This window comes from Cucurbita maxima, unplaced genomic scaffold (assembly GCF_002738345.1).
Source record: "Cucurbita maxima cultivar Rimu unplaced genomic scaffold, Cmax_1.0 Cma_Scf00054, whole genome shotgun sequence".
NCBI classification, from domain to species: domain Eukaryota; kingdom Viridiplantae; phylum Streptophyta; class Magnoliopsida; order Cucurbitales; family Cucurbitaceae; genus Cucurbita; species Cucurbita maxima.
This window is the reverse complement of record NW_019272070.1, coordinates 369,438-387,484: the sequence shown is the minus strand read 5'-3', so window position 1 is coordinate 387,484 and position 18,047 is coordinate 369,438. Positions and strand designations below refer to the sequence as shown.

Here is an 18,047-nt window from a genome sequence, read left to right as displayed (position 1 = left end):
GGTATCACACCGAAGAGTGAAAAAGGAGTGTAAAAGTCAAGCCGTTGACAAAGAAAGAAGTCACTAAGGAACTGCACAACCTTGGAGAGCTCATAAGAACCACAAGAGTTCTCAAAGAAAAAGAAGGTGATACTAATTTGAAAGAACCATGGTATTCCTTCCTAAGAGAAAAAAGAATTTGTTTGCTTCATAGTATAAATTAAAATTTGTTTGACAACATCTATATTGGAACGACCAATTTCCAACTGTCATACAATATTCTTCTGAGGCTTCATAGTGTCTCAAATTTGTTTGGGAGCGTCTCTGTTGGAACAATCTCCACTAGTGAAGAAAATTTTCCATAAGCATATTGGCCAACTGTCTCCACCAAAGACCAACTTTTCATAAGCATAACGAAATTGCGATGTGGCTCTAATACCAAATTAGGAACCAAAAACCTCCACAATGATACGATATTGTCCACGTTTAACATTGACTTTGCTTTTTAGGATACTGATGTCTGCAGACCATTATGAAAACTAATGCCTAACCAGTGTCGAAAAGTCCAGGAAGTTGGTGACCTAATAACAAGTGAGCTAGCGATCCAAACCCCGGTGAAACTATAATGATCTGAGGTAGCAAAATTACTTGTCGGATATGTTTCAACCTGCACGAAAGGCGTAACAATCTGGGCACGATCTCGAAAAGAGTCTCGATGAAATAGAGAGATGATAAGAAATTATTTGTTTCAATAATTGGTTAAACTAAAACAATTCATTACAAAACGAGGAAATGGTTCAAATAAAAAGAAGGAATTCCTAAGAACTAGTTCATAAAATAAATAAATAAAAACTATACGATTTCAGTGTCTAGTAACCCTCCTAACAAAATGGGTTCAGAAAAAGCAAGAAAAAACCCATTGGACTCTTAACAACTCCTAACAAAATGGATTAAAAAAAGCCCGAATAAACCACAATTGGACTTTTAACGAAGTGCTTCCCGTGAGTCTAAATTAGCGAACCATAACCAATTTGACCATCGGCCATTTGTGAACATCTACTGATACCTCCCCAAGAAGGATCTGAGCAATTTGTGATGGGAATCGACCACTCTTTGAACATCTACGGTTGATACCTCTAATCCATGTGAATGAGATCCTAATAACCCAAAAAAAGATAAACTCGAAAAAATAAATTTAAATTTTTTTACTCTTGGGATAAATTTTTTATTTTCTAATTTTAGATATTAGGTAGATATGAAATCTATTTGTACTCATTTCTTTAGAAAAAAAATGACTAGTTTTCAAATCTCTCCAGATATTTTCACGGATTTAGTTTTGATTATTATTGCTTTATTTACTCAATCTTCACCACTATTTTTACCTTTTTATAATTATTTTAATTTGAGTAATTTATTTATTTTTTAAATTTTATTTAACTACTCTTATTTATCTATTTATTTATTTATTTATTATTATATCATAATTTTTCTGGGATATAAATTAGTAATGTAAAAGGTTAATATATATATGAAAATTTCAAAAATATTAAAATAAATGTTGGTTGACAAATAATTAAATACCGAGAAAACAAATATATTTATTAAAAACTCAAATTCAGGATCAATCCGTTTTGAAAATATTTTATTTGTAAATTAAATAAGTACTTATTTTAAATATTTAAATGAAAATTATGAAAAAAAGAAAATAATTTCCAAAAAGACCAAAAAAAATGGAATAAGACTCCATACAAATTAGGAATGAGATCAACCCAATTCACAATATAAAACTTAATATTTAATTATGAACTTATTTAATTTGGATTCAACTAAATAAATATAAATTTTATAAATATATAAAAAAACACATATTTCCTCACCATCCAAATTATATATACATTTTTTTATTTTAGTTTTATTTAATTATTGTAGTTATTTTATTATTATTTATTCTCTAACAACACTTTTTATTTAATTTTAACTTAGATTAAATATAGAGAGAAAAGTAAATAAGGCACCACGGAAACAAAATGACTTGAAATAACTTTTTTTTATACAACAATAATCCTAGAAAATAAGATTTTTAATAAAAACATCATTATAGATATATAACAATTTCAAGACTTTTAACAATGAACTAATGTAAAGTAGAGAAATAATTTTATAGAGTTCAAACTTGAAACTGATGTCATGGGCTCACATAAGTTGGCTTGAATTTCTAAGGATAGAATCGAACTTTCATTAAGGATATATTTGTGACAACAACCTAAGCTAACTAGGTAAGCGACCTTACTATCGGCATAGTTATATTTGATGTTGACACGTGTCCCGTGGTTCTGCACGTGTCATATATATTGATATGTGTGAATTGTTTGTGGATCGATATGTTTATGATATGTTATAATATGTGAATTGTATGATAATAATTACAATACGACGTGTTCAATGAAATATTTGAGATAGGATATGAGAATGATGCACAAAACAAAATGTAACGATAGGAGTAAGATACGTTCATGAAACGTTAAGGTTAGGTTACATACCGAAGTGCTATGGATATGAGAGATTGATAAAATAATACAGTTTGGTTATGGGTAGAAAGGGACAGGTGTAGATTGATAGAACGATAATGTTAGTATATGTTCCTGTGATGATATGACTAGGGTACGTTCATGCAACGACATGACTGTGATAGGTATAAGAACGTTAAGACTATGATAAGTTGGGGAACAATATGACCACGAAGTGTTTACCATATGATATGGTTATGATACGATATGTGAATGACGGATATATACATGTTGTCATATGATATGAAATATGTTATGGTATGAGATATGTGATAAATTGACATATTTATGATATGAGATATTGTGAGGCAATATGTTATGATATGATATGTATATGATGAAATGTTATGTCTCCTAAATTGTGTGCATATTGCATTATATGAATGACATGAAATCACAATAAATGATATGAAATATAACCCTATTAGAATTATGTATGATATGAGAACTAAAGAATGAGAAATGATATGATATGAATGATGAACAATATTTGAAATGTATAGCCCCTAAGATTTCCCTATTCAATCTAAGGTTGTTACTCTATTTTAAAGGACAAATTTATCTTAATGCTTCTACCTTTAATGCTAAATTTACTTATACTAAATTTACTTTAAATAGACTCTTATTATAAATGCAACGTCCTCCGAACTAAATGTCCTATACTGACTTATGATTTATTAATGCGATTACAATTCAACCTATACTGGCCTATACTAATGATGCCAACAGGAAATCAACCTATACTAACCTATTCTACGAATGCAAATGAAATTCAACCTACACTAACATATACTATCCTATGCATGTGCCACGATCTCAAGATGTGAGATGCTGCCGTCGATCTCACATGGGTGCCTTGCCTTTATCTACAAATGTAATAGCACGAGGCTTGAGTATTTCTAGAATACTCAGTAAGTGACCTCCTATCGGGGTTATGCAACCAGAACATTCAAAATGCTATGACGGGACCTATTAGTCTATTTTTTCCTACGACACTTATTCTAATTGGGCAGCTTGGATGTGTACCATATACTCTACACAACCCATACGTGTGAGTATGGGATCACCAATCAGTTCGCACACTACTGGGTCCCTTTTCTTGTCGGGCGAGTCTTCTCTGATATTTCAACTTTTTCCGGACACCCATTAGAATTCGTAACCGTCACAACAACATTATGTAAAACATAACGATACTTCGCCTGCCTAATGGATGTATGCGTCCGTACCCTCGTGATGGAATAGGGGTATCCCCCTAATGCATGAGCACACATGTTGTAGGAGGTCCCAACATTTTTCCATTTTCAACATTATGAAATATAACCCGCTATCATTTTTCATGCATGTCATATCGTTTCTCATTTTTCAGTCTACATATCATTCATAATCCTATGGGGTTACATTTCATGTTATTTATCGTGATTACATGTCATACATTTCATGTTGTTTACATTCAAAATTATAGTACCGTTCATACTAGAATCATCCAGAAATATCATAAATGTCATAAGCACAACACATCGCATCATACTAAAGAGCGTCACATTTTATAAGTTTACGTATTCAAGCATAACAGTCTAGCATACAATTTAATGACACGTGCGAATCCACGGGCACATGCCAACATACAACATACAACGCGTAACTTACGACGGGTGAGTCACTTACTTGGTAGGCCTTAGCCGAAGTACTCCCTAAAATTTAAATGTAAGCTCCTAGCTCCTCGTATACATCTTACGCTTCCGTTGGTGGTTGGTTCTTATTGGATCATTCGACACCTTCGTTAGTATTTCACAAACATAATTAATTTCCAACTTGAATTTGTGAAATATGACCTTAAAGTGATCTATTTTACCTTAAACGAGGTCAAAATCAAGTCCCGGAGGATCGAAATGGTACGGTATAAGGTCAAAAATAGGATTCCCAAGCCGAATAAGCCGCTGGAGCCAAGGAAGTTTTGTGCCAGTTACTGCCACGTGGCACTGCCAGAAGCGGTCACGTGTGGTAGCCGAAGTCGGGCCAAGGAGCGGGTTTTTGGGGTTGCAGTCGTGGGTCTGGGCTAACCGCGAGTGGTGGACCGAACATGGGCTGAAAGGAAACGTTTACAGTTGGGTTGGGCGATCAGCGTCAGGTATTGAATTGGGCTTGCGAGTCTCGGGTCGGTTGGGATTTTTGTCTCGGGTCACAGCTGATGGGTTAGGCCGTAATTGGGCTTTCTAGTTTGGGCTGAGGTGTCTTGGCCGTGGGGTGTCGTTGGCTGAGGTTTGGATTGGAGTGTGTTGGACTCAGTTTGGGTCGCAGGGTCCAGACCTCGGGTCAGACTTCGTCTTCTTCGTTCGGTTATTCAAAATTTTTTGGCGATCTCTCTCTCTCCACGGTAATGCCATTTTCGATGTCCATTTTCCACCTTTTCCTTTCGTTCCTGAGTCCCCTCTTCCCCCTAATCCCATTTATGGTGTTATTTTGGCTCGACAAGGTCTGAGACTCCCAGATCTAAGAGATTTCGAAAACCTGAAGTTCTGTCTTCCTTTCTCGATGGTGTACGACGGGTAAACAACGTCGAAATCTATCCCGGGTCTCTGGAATTGTTTTCATGGTGTAGATCAAAGGTTTCAAAGTCGATTTCGTATGGTTTGGCTTCGCCGGAGCGTCGTGTCTCATGGCTTCCCTCCTTTTCCTTCAAACCCTGATCTGGTGTTGGCCTTTCAGGATCATGCTTCTGTTTCTTCCTCAAACTCTACGTTTTTTCGTTTTCTTCCTTGCATGTGGTTTGACTGAGGATTGGGGTCTGTTGTTGTGGTGACCCCCGAAGTTTTTGAGGCTCGTGGGTCGTGTGGCTCGTGAATCTCGCTGACAGCTGCGGATTTTTTTTTATCTGATCCATTACATTATCTACCCCTTCAAAGAACTTCCGTCCTCGTAAGTCTTAATCTCCTCGATCAATTCAGGGCATTTTTCTTTTATTTCCTCTTCTAGTTCCCACGTCGTCGCTTACTCGGTTTGGTGATTTCGCCACAATACTTTGACGAAAGCTATGTTTCTATTACGTAAGGCTTTCACTTCCCGAGCTAAGATTTTAATCGGGTTCTCCTGATAACTTAAGCTTTCCTCGATCTTGAGGGGTCGGTAGTCTATCACGTGCGTAGGGTCTGTACTATATTTTCTCAACATGGACACATGGAATACATTGTGTACGCTCGAGAGTGAAGGTGGTAAAGGCTAATTTGTATGCTACTGAACCTATTCTTTCTAGGATTTTGAAAGGTTCGATAAAGCGGGGGCTTAGCTTTCCCTTACATCCGAATCTTAGAACGCCTTTCATAGGAGCTACTTTTAGGAACACTGGGTCCCCCTATTCGAACTATAAGTTCCTACACCTAACGTCAGCGTAGCTCTTTTGCCTACTTTGTGCGGTGCGCATCCTTGCTCTAATTTTTTGTACTACCTCGTTGGTGATGCGGACCAGCTTGGGTCCTACTAGTTCTCGTTCTCCTACTTTGTCCCAGCACAATGGGGACCTACACCGTTTTCCATATAACGCTTCAAACGGTGCCAACCCGATTGTTGCTTGGAAACTGTTGTATGAGAATTTCATCAAGTGTAGTTTAGTGTCCCAACTCCCCATGAAATCCATAACACATTCTCGAAGCATGTCTTCTAGGATTTGGTTTAATTGTTTCGTTTGGCCATCAGTTTGTGGGTGGAAGGCAGTATTAAAGTCAAGGCGGGTACCCAATGCTTTTTGAAGTTTGCGCCAAAAGGCTGACCTAAAATGTGGGTCTCGATCTGACACTATTGATACTGAGACTCCATGCAACCTCACAATTTTTCATGTACAGTTGAGCCCAATTGTCTACTGTATATGTTGCCTTACCCAGTAGGAAGTGTGCCGACTTTGTCAGTCGATCGACAATTACCCAAATTACCATGTAACCCTTTAGCGTCTTGGGTAAGCCTACTATGAAATTCATAGCAATATTTTCTCATTTCCATTCCGGTATACTTAGAGGTTGTAGTAGTCCGGTGGTTTTCTGCCTAGGGGCTTTTACTTGTTGGCACACCAGACATTTACTCACATATTCATATCCTTTTTCATACTCCGCCACTAAAAGTGTTGTTTCAAGTTTTAATACATCTTTGTACCACCTGGATGTATCGAGAAGGGTGAGTTGTGTGCTTTAGTTAGGATTTCGTTCTTTATTTTGCTCACAACTTGGACACATAAACATTTTTGACATAGTAGTCCATCATTTGTTGACTTAGAAAAACCGTCCACTGGGCCTACTGCCAACTGGTCTATGATTTTATTTAGGCTAGGGTCCTCACGTTGTGAGTCTACGATCCTTTGTCTGAGCGTGGGACATACTATCAATCGGGCTATTTGGGCAATAACCTCCTTGGTTACTACTGCTATGTCAGCCTGTTCGAAATCAACTCGCACTCGTGGCTCCCTTGTGATGAGGGTCAACGAGTGTACTGTTTTTCGACTTAGTGCATCAGCGACTAGTTTACTTTTCCAGGGTGGTACTGGATATCTATGTCGTAATCTTTTACCAGCTCTAGTCATCTACGTTGTATTGTGTTCAATTATTTTTGTGTGAACAAGTATTTTAGACTTTTATGGTCGGTGTAAATTTGGGTATTTTCGCCATACAGGTCATGTCGCCAAATTGTTAACGCGAACACCACCGCCGCCAACTCCAAATCATGTGTAGGATAGTTTTTCTAGTAATCTTTTAATTGGCGTGACGCATATGCAACCATCTTGCCATGTTGCATCAATACACAACCTAGCCTCTTTTTGGATGCACTACTGTAAATCACGCATCCCACAGAGCTTTTTGGGATCGTGAGCACTGGGGCAGACACTAGTTTTTGTTTTAGATCCTGAAAGCTGGCCTCACAAGTATTGTTCCATATGAAAGGTATGCCTTTTTTTTTGTCAATTGGGTGAGAGGCGAGGCCATTTTAGCAAAATATTGGACAAACCTTCGATAGTAACCTGCCAATCCCAAGAAACTTCGTATCTCGGTAACCATAGTTGGTCGTTTCCATTTCGTGACGGTTTCTATCTTGGTGGGATCTACTAAAATTCCTTCTTTAGACACTACTTGTTCCAAGAATGAAACCTGTCATAGCCAAAATTTTCATTTGGCGAATTTGACATTTCGTGACGGCTTTTTCGGATGTGTTCTTGGTGTTCTTCATCCATTTCGTGACCCAACAATTGTTATGAACAACCTGTGAAGGATCAACTTACTATCTATAGTGAGGGGAGTGCAACTACTAGGCTATATTGGAGTGTCCTAGTAGTTAACGAATGTTGGTTAACAAGTTTAATGAGTTTAACCAGTTAATCTTAGATCATTGGAGCCCATGATCTATAGGTCCATTAGGTTCCTCTGATAGCTCATATAGGACTAAACCATAGAATAGTGTGACGAGTGAGTTCGACGTGTTTGAATTCAAATTAGGGAATATGTGCTACATATATATGATATATTTAACCGCATTTTTATTTTATTTACAAATTAAACAAAAAGTGAGAATCTGAGATATTTAAATAAGATTTAAATATTTTAATCAAATATGTATCGGAATTGATTGGAATGGATTAGAATTATCATTTAAATTAATCTTAAATATTAATTAAATAGTTTAATTAATCCTTCAATATTACTTTAATTTGAAATTAATTATTCGAATTAATTGTTGAATTAAAATGAAGAAAATCAAAATCTTGACTTCATTTAATGGAAAAATTCATGTTTGAGTTAGTGGGATTTTGAGGTGTCAAAATTTGGTTTAACCAAACTTGCATGCTTGCCAAATAAACCCCACAAATTTGAGTGGAATTTTAAGTATCGAAATTTAGTTAACTCAAACTTGCATATTTGCGACATCATCTCAAACATTTGAGTGGAATTTTGAGTATCAAAATTTGGCGTTCTTAAATTTGCCTGAACATGAAACATGACTCTTTAAATAGAGTGATCAACGTACATGAAAGTTCTTCCTTGGGAAAAACCTTGAGAAAATCTCTCACAAACTCTCTCTTAATATATACTAAATCCCTCCCAAGTTTAGTCACTGACGTGATTCCACAATTTCGTTCTAAGGCTGGAGAATAGTGGAGAAGACACTAGTGGTGGTTTGAAACCAGTTCGTGAGGAAAAAGGAATTTTAACTACAAAAGATTAGTACTAAAAAACCTTGAGTTTTAATACTTATGAACATGCTAGTTATTTACTATAATTGATGTTCTAAGAGTGTCTAAGATCCAAATTGCTTCCGCATGTGTTATATTAACTCTATCACAGGCGACATGCTAAGTGGTTAGAATTTATTGAAACATTCCCTTATGTCATAAAATATAAACAAGGTAAGGAGAACAATGTTGCAAATGCTTTATCACGAAGGTATGTCCTCCTCACTACTTTGAATGCTAAGTTGTTGGGTTTTGAACCCAAAGGATTTGTATCAACATGACATGTTCCTTGCTCCTTTTGTTGAATCTTGTGAAAAAGGACTCATTGTGGATAATTAATTGTTGTTAGATGGATTTTTGTTCCGAAAAGGCAAACTTTACATACCATCTTGTTTCATACTTGAGCTACTTGTGAGGGAATCTCATAGAGGTGGTTTAATGGCACACCATAATCTAAACATAATAATAATAATAATATGTATATTTGTACTTGCGTCATTGTTTTGGCTCCCAACTTATCCTATTCGACTCCTTTTGACCTGTCCTATCAAGATTGGTCTATACTTATCTTGAAAATTGTGAAATATAGGTCTAATAGGAAGGAATTGGGATGAAATACCTATTAAACTTATATCCAAGGGAAAAAGGGATTCGAAACCAAGTAAGTAGCATATCGTTCTTTAAACTAGTTCTTAACTTGTTTTTCAACTTGTGAGTATGAACATGAGCTTTGATGATATATGACGCTATTGTATATTGTGACTGCTTGCTTGTGATGTAAGCATGTTATTAATGATTACCATAATGTTCTATGTGTCGAACATTATTAATGTATGAAAACATGCATTAGACGTGAGTATGCTATGCATATTAATGGAAAGGTTATGACTCTAGGATATGCTTATTGGTTGTTGAGCCATGACTTATTTATATGAGTATTGTAGTCTACTAATTCTCGCGGAGTTCTTGACCAATGCACTGAGTGCTAATTCAGAGAGAATAAGTACTCCTGACCGTTGATATATGAGATGAACAGGCCACCAGAGAAATTAGTAGACGGGTCGTATTTGACCGAGAGAGAATTTTACATACGAGTCCGAAAATTCTAGATAAGCATTAGAGAGAGAATCAGTAACCTAAGCTAGAGGTAGCTAAGATACTACATTAATGAACAAGTGACCCTGGTAAGAGAAACTAGGCGAATAAAACTTAAAAAGACTTGGAAAGATTAGTTATAACTCATGAAAGATAAGTTAGCTACCTACTAGGTAATTTAATTACTATCAAAATTATTATAACTTTTCTTTCTAGATTTAGATGATGCAGGCCAACCGAGGACGAGACCAACGGGCTAGGGACCATTGGAATCCATGTCTCGGTCTGTTTATGTAGTTATGCTTTTCGATGTTTAAAAGTTATGTTGGTTGTTTAATGTTTTAAATAGTACTGGTTTTAAATGTTTTACTAGATGTTTATAGAAATGTTTCTAAATTTATGGTTGGTTGTCGGAGTTTGTTATTGGTGTCGATGGTAACTCCTGTAAGTCGCGTTGTCGATGAGCGAGTGTTACAAATAGGGTTGTTCATAACACTACTAAATGCACACCTTTTGAAATTGTTTATGGCTTTAATCCTTTAACCCCCATTGACTTGTTACCTATGCCGTCAAAATAGTTTGTGAATTTTGATGCAAATGCCAAGGTTGAGTTTGTTCATAAACTGCACAAGCAGAAGCAAAATTCCAAGGTTGCCACCCAAATTAATAAAGAACGCAAGATTGTCATGTTCAAGCCAAGAGATTGGGTATGGGTACATTTTCGAAAAAGAAAGATTTCATACTCAAAGAAAATCGAAGTTTTTACCACAAGAAGATGGACCATTTCAAGTTCTTGAGCATATCAACGACAATGCTTATAAAATTGATTTACGAGGTAAGTATGGTGTTAGTGCAACTTTTAATGTTGTTGATTTGAGTCCTTTTGATGTAGGTGATGGCTGGGATTCGAGGACTAATTCTTCTCAAGAGGGAGAGAATGATATGAACCACGACCAAGGAATTTCCATACCTCAAGGTCCAATTACAAGGACGAGAGCCAAGAATCTACAACAAACCTTATACACTTGTATTCAAGTTATGGTGAGCTCTTCAAAAGAAATTCTAAAAGACGTTGGAGACTTGTGCAAATGTGTGCTTCAAGAAAGAGATGCATTAAATGTACTTTTAAGTTGCATTTAACGAACTTTGCCAAATTTATGGAACTAGTCCAAAGATGACTAATAAGCATATTTCATTTATTGCAATATTTAATTATAATTTAAATATTTGTTCGTTTTTCATATAGGAGCTAAGGCTATACAAAGTTTTCTTCTTCAATTAGAGACATCACATCTTGGAATTAAGAAAGAATATAATTTCTATTTTTTTTTAGCTTTGTTGAGAGTTAAGATTTTCTTTGCAAACGATTGTTTTTAGAACTTGCATGCTAAAGTCATCGAGTGGTATTGATCAAACCTCTTGTGAAGTGATTTGAATCACGAGTTTAGAAACAAGTTTTCTTTACTCTTGATCTTGATCATCAAGGTAACTCGTTTCATACTTTCCCTTGGTTTGATTTCATATAATGAAATGTTGTCTCCTAAATTATGTGTATATTGCATGATATGAATGACATGAAATCACGATAAATGACATGAAATATAACCCCGTTAGAATTATGTATGATATGAGAACTGAAAAAATGAGAAATGATATGATATGAATGATGAACGATACGTGAAATGATATGAAAAACGATATGATATGTACAGATCATTAGCGGGGTTGTATTAAATAATGATAAAAACTAAAAAATGTTAGGACCTCATGTATTATGTGTGCTCATGTATTGGAGGATACCCCTATTCCATCACGAGGGTACGGACGTGTACATTCATTAGGCAGACGAAGTATCGTTATATTTTATATAATGCTGCCGTGACGGTTACTAATTTTAATGGGTATCCGGCAAAAGTTGAGCAAGCAGAGAAGGCTTGCCTGATAAAAAAAAGGGCCTAACGGTGTGCGAACTGTCTAGTGAGCCCATACTCGCACGTATGGGCTGTGTGTAGAGTATATGGTACATATCTGAGCTTCTCATTAGAATAATACCGTAGGAAAAATAGGCAGATATGATAGGTCTCGTCATTGCATTCACATGTTCTTAAAATACTCAAGTCACGTGCTACCTTTATTTCAGGTTAAGGCAAGGCATTCACGACAGCATCGAAACTCGAGACTATGACACATGCATAGAGTAGTCGTATTTATTTTCTTAGACTTAGACTAGGATAGAATGTTTTTAATTTAAACATTTATTTATTTTATTAATCATTCGAAACACGCAAGTCCATCGCTATTTTTTTAGCTGAAGGTTATGTTTTATGACAGTTTAAATGTTTTATGGCAGTTTAAATTAAGTATTTCCGTCAATGTTTAAGATATGCATACAGTAGCGATCTTAAATTAAGCAGAAAATTTCGAGTGTTGTAGTTGTGATTTAAGTTCTTATAGTTCTGCTGGGGCCATGCGGTATGGGGATTTAAAGATGGGTCTCATTCCTGGTTCAAGTTTTATTCTGAAATCTATTGCTCACGATGGAGGGATTCTCGCAAGGTCCTCTAGGAAGACATCTGGGAATTCGTTTACTATGGGTATCGAATCTATTGTTTTCTCTTTTCCTGTTGTGTTCATCGCACATGCTAGAATCGCCCACCCCCCTTGTTATACCAGGCTTATGACTTTCATCATCGATATTATTTTTGGGTGGTGCTTGTGAAGGTTCCTTTAAACATAAAAGGTAAGTCCGTTTAGAGGTGTAATACTACCTCTTTCTTATGGCAGTCTATTCTAGCAAAGTTTTCGGCTAGTCAGTCCATTCCTAATATGACGTCAAAATATGTCATATCTACTACTTTTAGGTCTACTTGGATGGTTTGTCCAGCTATTACCACTTGTCCGTCTTTTACTTTATTTTCAATAACCAGGTCTACTTCTGCTGGGGTACCGGCCGACAATACATGCATCAAGGGTTCTACTACGGACCCTGCTTGACTAACGAATGGCAAAGAAACAAACGAATGGGTAGAACCCGAATCAAACAACGTCAATGCGAAGTGTCCTAGTATAGAAAGCGTACCTGTCACCACGGTGCTAGATGTCCCCGCCTCTTTATTGGTTGTTGCATACGCCCTGGTCTGTGTGCGGGTTTGCATGGTGGGTACTCGAATAACTACTCCTCTAAGGAGTCTTTGGGTTTCCCGCGTTCGTTCCAATACAGAATTGGGCCTGTGGCCTGCACGACCGCACCTGTAATATACCCTCGAGCCTGCCATACATCTGCCCCAATGATGTTTCCCACATTCGCGACTAAGAGGTTTTTTCGGTACTAGGTATCGAGGTATTGGGGGCGGAGCAGGTCGTTTGTCCTAATGTCGAGGTCTCTGGAGTGGCGGTTGGAATTTTGTGGGTTCGGCCTCACAATACGTTTCTTTCCTACGGATGCCGTTGGCTCTGAGTTTTTCTCCTCTCGAGGTTCCTTTAAGGCCTTGGCCATCCTAAGGGCTATTGGGTTTTTTGTCCTAAAACTCATAGTTTGTAAACAAAAACATATTCTATTTTCAATAAAGTTATTATTGTTGTTTATTCAGTAAAGATTGTTATTGAATAAAGTGAACTTTACGATTATTGATCTAAATCCAATAAACTAAGAACACTCTGACTATAGTATGATTACTTGAACTATATGTAGAGACATAAAAGTAGATCAAGTTCAAGTATATAGTCAAAATGATCTATAGTACAGAGATAAGGTTGAGTACCTTATCCTGGGGACACTATGGATGCGACCCATACCTCAAGGTCCAATTACAAGGACGAGAGTCAAGAAACTACAACAAACCTTGTACACTTATATTAAGCTATGGTGAACTCATCAAAGAAAATTCTAAAAGACGTTGGATACCTTATTTATATGTTGTGCAAAGTTGAGCTTCAAGAAAGAGATGCATTAAATGCACTTTAAGTGGCATTTAATGAACTCCAGCTAAATTTATGGAACTAGGATAAGGATGACTAATAAATCCATTTTATTCATTGCATTATTTAATTATAGTTTAAATATTTGTTTGTCATATTTAAGCTAGTTTTTAATATAAGAGTTAAAGTTATATTGTAACTAACGTAGGTTACCATATTCCACCATTTAACTAGTCATTTTAATATGAAGGTTATGGGTATTTTTCATTAAGCCAATTTAATTTGGGAGTTATGTGTCACAGATGTTAAGGTTGTAAAGGCTATATAGAGGCTTCTAGGGAGTTATGTGTCACATATGTTACGATTGTAAAGGCTATCTAAAACCTTCTTTTGTTTTATCAGAGTCATCACATTTTGGAATTAAAAAGAATAGAACAGAGTCATCACATTTTGGAATTAAAAAGAATAGAATTTCTATTTATTATTTTTTTTTCTTGCTTTGTTGAGAGCTAAAATTTTCTGCAAATTCTTGTGTTTAGAACTTGCATGAGTCATTCAAGTGATATTGATTTAACCTCTTGTGGAGTGATTCGAATCACAAGTTTAGAAACGAGTTTTCTTTACTCTTGATCTTGATCATCAAGGTAATCCGTTCCATACTTTCCCTTGGGTTTATTCCATATCATGAAATGTTATGTCTCCTAAATTATGTGTATGTTGCATGATATCAATGACATGAAATCATGAAAAATGACATGAAATATAACCCCGTTAGAATTATGTATGATATGAGAACTGAAGAATGAGAAATGATATGATATGAATGATGAGCGATACGTGAAATGATATGAAAAACGATATGATATGTGCAGAACACTAGAGGGGTTGTATTAAATGATAATGAAAACGAAAAAAATGTTGGGACCTCATGCATTATGTGTGCTCATGCATTGGGGGATACCCCTATACCATCACGAGGGTACGAACGCGTATGTCCATTAGGCAGGCGAAGTATCGTTATGTTTTACATAATGTTGCCGTGACGGTTACTAATTCTAATGGGTATCTAGCAAAAGTTAAGCTACCAGAGAAGGCTCGCCCGATAAGAAAAGGGGTCCAATAGTGTGCAAACTGTCTGGTGAGCCCATACTCGCACATATGGGCTCTGTGTAGAGTATATGATACACATTCAAGCTTCCCATTAGATTATTGTCGTAGGTAGTCGTCATTGCATTCACATGTTCTTAAAATACTCAAGTCACTTGCTACTTTTATTTCAAGTTAAGGTAAGGCATTCCTGACAGCATCGCAACTTAAGACTATGGCACATGCATAAGGTAGTCATTTATTTTCTTAGACTTAACTAGGATAGACTATGGCACATGCATAAGGTAGTCGTATTTATTTTCTTAGACTTAACTAGGATAGGATGTTTTTAATTTAAACGTTTATTTATTTTATTTATCGTTCAAAACACGCAAGTCCATAGCTGTGTTTTTAGCTGAAGGTTATGCTTTATGACAGTTTAAATTAAGTATTTCCGCATTCAATGTTTATGATATGCATACAGTAGCAACCTTAAATTAAGTAGCAAATTTCGAGTCATTACAGAAAGATTCTTGCCCCCCTCCCCCCCGCCCCGTACTTGGAAATGGAAACTCGATCGAAGCTTGGCTGCTCACACACTATATTTTGAATTAGGGACCTTTTTTTTTTTTTTTTCTATCACCATCTATCTTGGGTCAAACTGACCTCTCTTTGATCAAAATACAAATAAGCTCAAAAGGGTTAACATGGTGGTAGTAGAAAAATCACCACCCCCAAAGTTTTAAGACCATGTATGGAGGCTGACACCTGCCAATGCTTGAAAGTCAGAGGAGCAGGCGATCAATCCCAGTGAATGGTGGCCATAATTATAACGGTCCTAAGGTAGCGAAATTCCTTGTCGAGTAAACTCCAACCCACATGAAAGATGTAAAGATCTGGACACTATGCTAGTCCTAGAGAGAGGCTCGTTGAAATAGAGCGGTGAAAAGAACTTGTTTGTTTAAACAATGGGTTAAACTAAAATAGTTGATTAAACTAAAAAGGAAAGAGGGGAAACGTTTCAAATAAAAAGAAAAATTCCTAAGAACTAGTTCATATCAGGAAAAAAAAAAAACTTGAAATCTAGTAACCCCTCCTAACTAAATGGGTTCAGAAAAAGCCAGAAGAAACAACAATTGGACTCTTAACAAAGTGCTTGTCGTCGGTCCAAATTAGCGTACCATAACCAATTTGACCCTCCGCCACAGCTCCAGTCATCGTCAATTCAAACCTCTTCTCCTCTCCAATCTTCCAAAACTTCAGAACTCTTGGCTTCACTGAAACCTTAACTCCTTCCGGCCGTCGAACTATGACTCTATAAACCCCCGGCCTGCCAACATTCTTCAACCTTCTAGTAAGGGTGACACTCCCAGTCAAGTTCTGAACCCCAATGGAAGGGTAATTAAAGTTTAAAATAGAACAAAAAACAGGGCACTTGAAATTTTCATCGGCGAATACTCGAATGTTCTTCTCCTTGTAGCCGCTGGCGCAGAGGAATTCTAAGTAATCGTTGGGGGAGAGGTCGTAGACGAGGCCGGGGTCGATGGCGCCAGTGGGGTGGATGTGCCCTGACCCATATATGAAGGGGGTGGCTGGAGCGAAGATAGGGGAGCCGCCGTCGAGCATGAGGTTCATTGTGTTGTCGCTAATTGTGGCGGAGGTCATTATGGCGGATTTGATGGCGGCGGGGCTCCATTCGGGGTGGAGAGCTTTGAGGAGGCCGACAATGCCGGAGACATGGGGACAGGACATGGAAGTCCCTGACATTGTTATGTATGGAACTGTTCTGTTGTCGAATGGCTCCCCTGTTGGGCTCACGGCGCCAGAGAATGCCGCGATTATGTTCACTCCCGGCGCTGTCACATCCGGCTGCAAAGAATTAGAAACTCATGAGCTCTGTTCTTGATAATCTCAAATGGGTGTCGTAATTCATAACCAAACCTTGATAATTTCCGGAGAAATCATGTTGGGTCCTCTAGATGAGAAAGCCGCCATGATCGGAGAAGGTTTGGTATTAACTTTGGACGACGGTGGGATCAAATATCCCATTGGATTTCTGTCAAAAACAACAACAATCAGAGAAACATTCCGACAAAGATTCATAGAGAAGTAAATTAATTGTAATTTGTTTACTTCCTAGAATTGATGTACGAGGAAACAGCTTGACCGTCATTGTAACTGATATGAGAAGCTGGAAGAACATGGAGATCGGCGATGATTTTAAATCCACTAAACCTATCGTTGCAGAGAATCATTCCAACAGCACCTGCGAGGACGGCTTGCATTCCTTTGTCAATTCTCGAAGAGCCCCCTGTCAAGCAAACCAAGATCTTCCCATTCACTTTAGAACGATCCAAAGTTTTCGGCTTGCAGAGCATGGCGTCGTCGGCAGAGGCGGTCGTTGCTTTCGCCTGAGCTCCAGTTATCAATGGGTATAGCTTTCTCCCTGCTAATGGTCTCGAAAGGCTCGACCCCTAATCACCAGGAACAAATTTTATGTTCAACCAAACGAGGACAAATATGATACATAGGTTAAGCAGTAATGGAAGGGATATTTGCTTATAAAAATAAAATATAATATATATGTGAAATTATAATTCATGACTAAATATTCTTAAACAAACCCAAAAGCGTTGCCCGTTTCCAAGCTCAATGGGGGCTTGAAATTCACGGTCCAAAGTGCTAGCCCCAACCGTCAAAATCCACGGAGCAATATTAGTAGCAGTCGCCATGCTCGGGCCAGAGTTGCCGGCAGAGCACACCACGGGGATTCCTTTCTTCAGTGCATGAAAGGAAGCAATGGCGATGGTATCATCATAGTATTCGGCTGGTGGACTGCCGATGGAAAGCGAAAGGACATCGACGCCGTCGTAGATGGCTTGATCAATTCCGTCAAAAATGTCGGCGTCGTAGCAACCGCCACTGTTGTGGAACGGCCAGCATACCTTATAGGCAGCGACGCGGGCCTTGGGAGAGCCGCCCTTGGCAGTTCCGATACCGGACCCAAATACGCTGACGCCAGAGACATAGTTTCCGCCGGCTGTCGATAGCGTGTGGGATCCATGACCTACGTAATCGCGCGTGGAGTTGACGATCAATGGGAGTTCATCTGTTAAATTTTGGGATTTCAAGTACGCGATTACCCCCTGATTGAAATACTTTGCTCCGATTAATTTCCTAGTGTCAATCATAATTAA

The 18,047-nt window shown here is 37.5% G+C and overlaps 1 protein-coding gene across 1 annotated transcript; it reads right to left on the bottom strand.

Annotated features, from left to right (window-relative positions):
- Positions 1-15,960: 15,960 nt before the first annotated feature.
- On the bottom strand, positions 15,961-18,041 carry LOC111471620 (subtilisin-like protease SBT5.4). The gene is made up of 4 exons (XM_023117322.1): positions 17,475-18,041; positions 16,984-17,324; positions 16,792-16,906; positions 15,961-16,719 (listed from the first exon to the last, which is right to left on the bottom strand). The coding sequence occupies exons 1-4, from the start codon at positions 18,039-18,041 to the stop codon at positions 15,961-15,963; spliced, it is 1,782 nt and encodes a 593-aa protein (XP_022973090.1).
- Between the last annotated feature and the right edge of the window lie 6 nt (positions 18,042-18,047).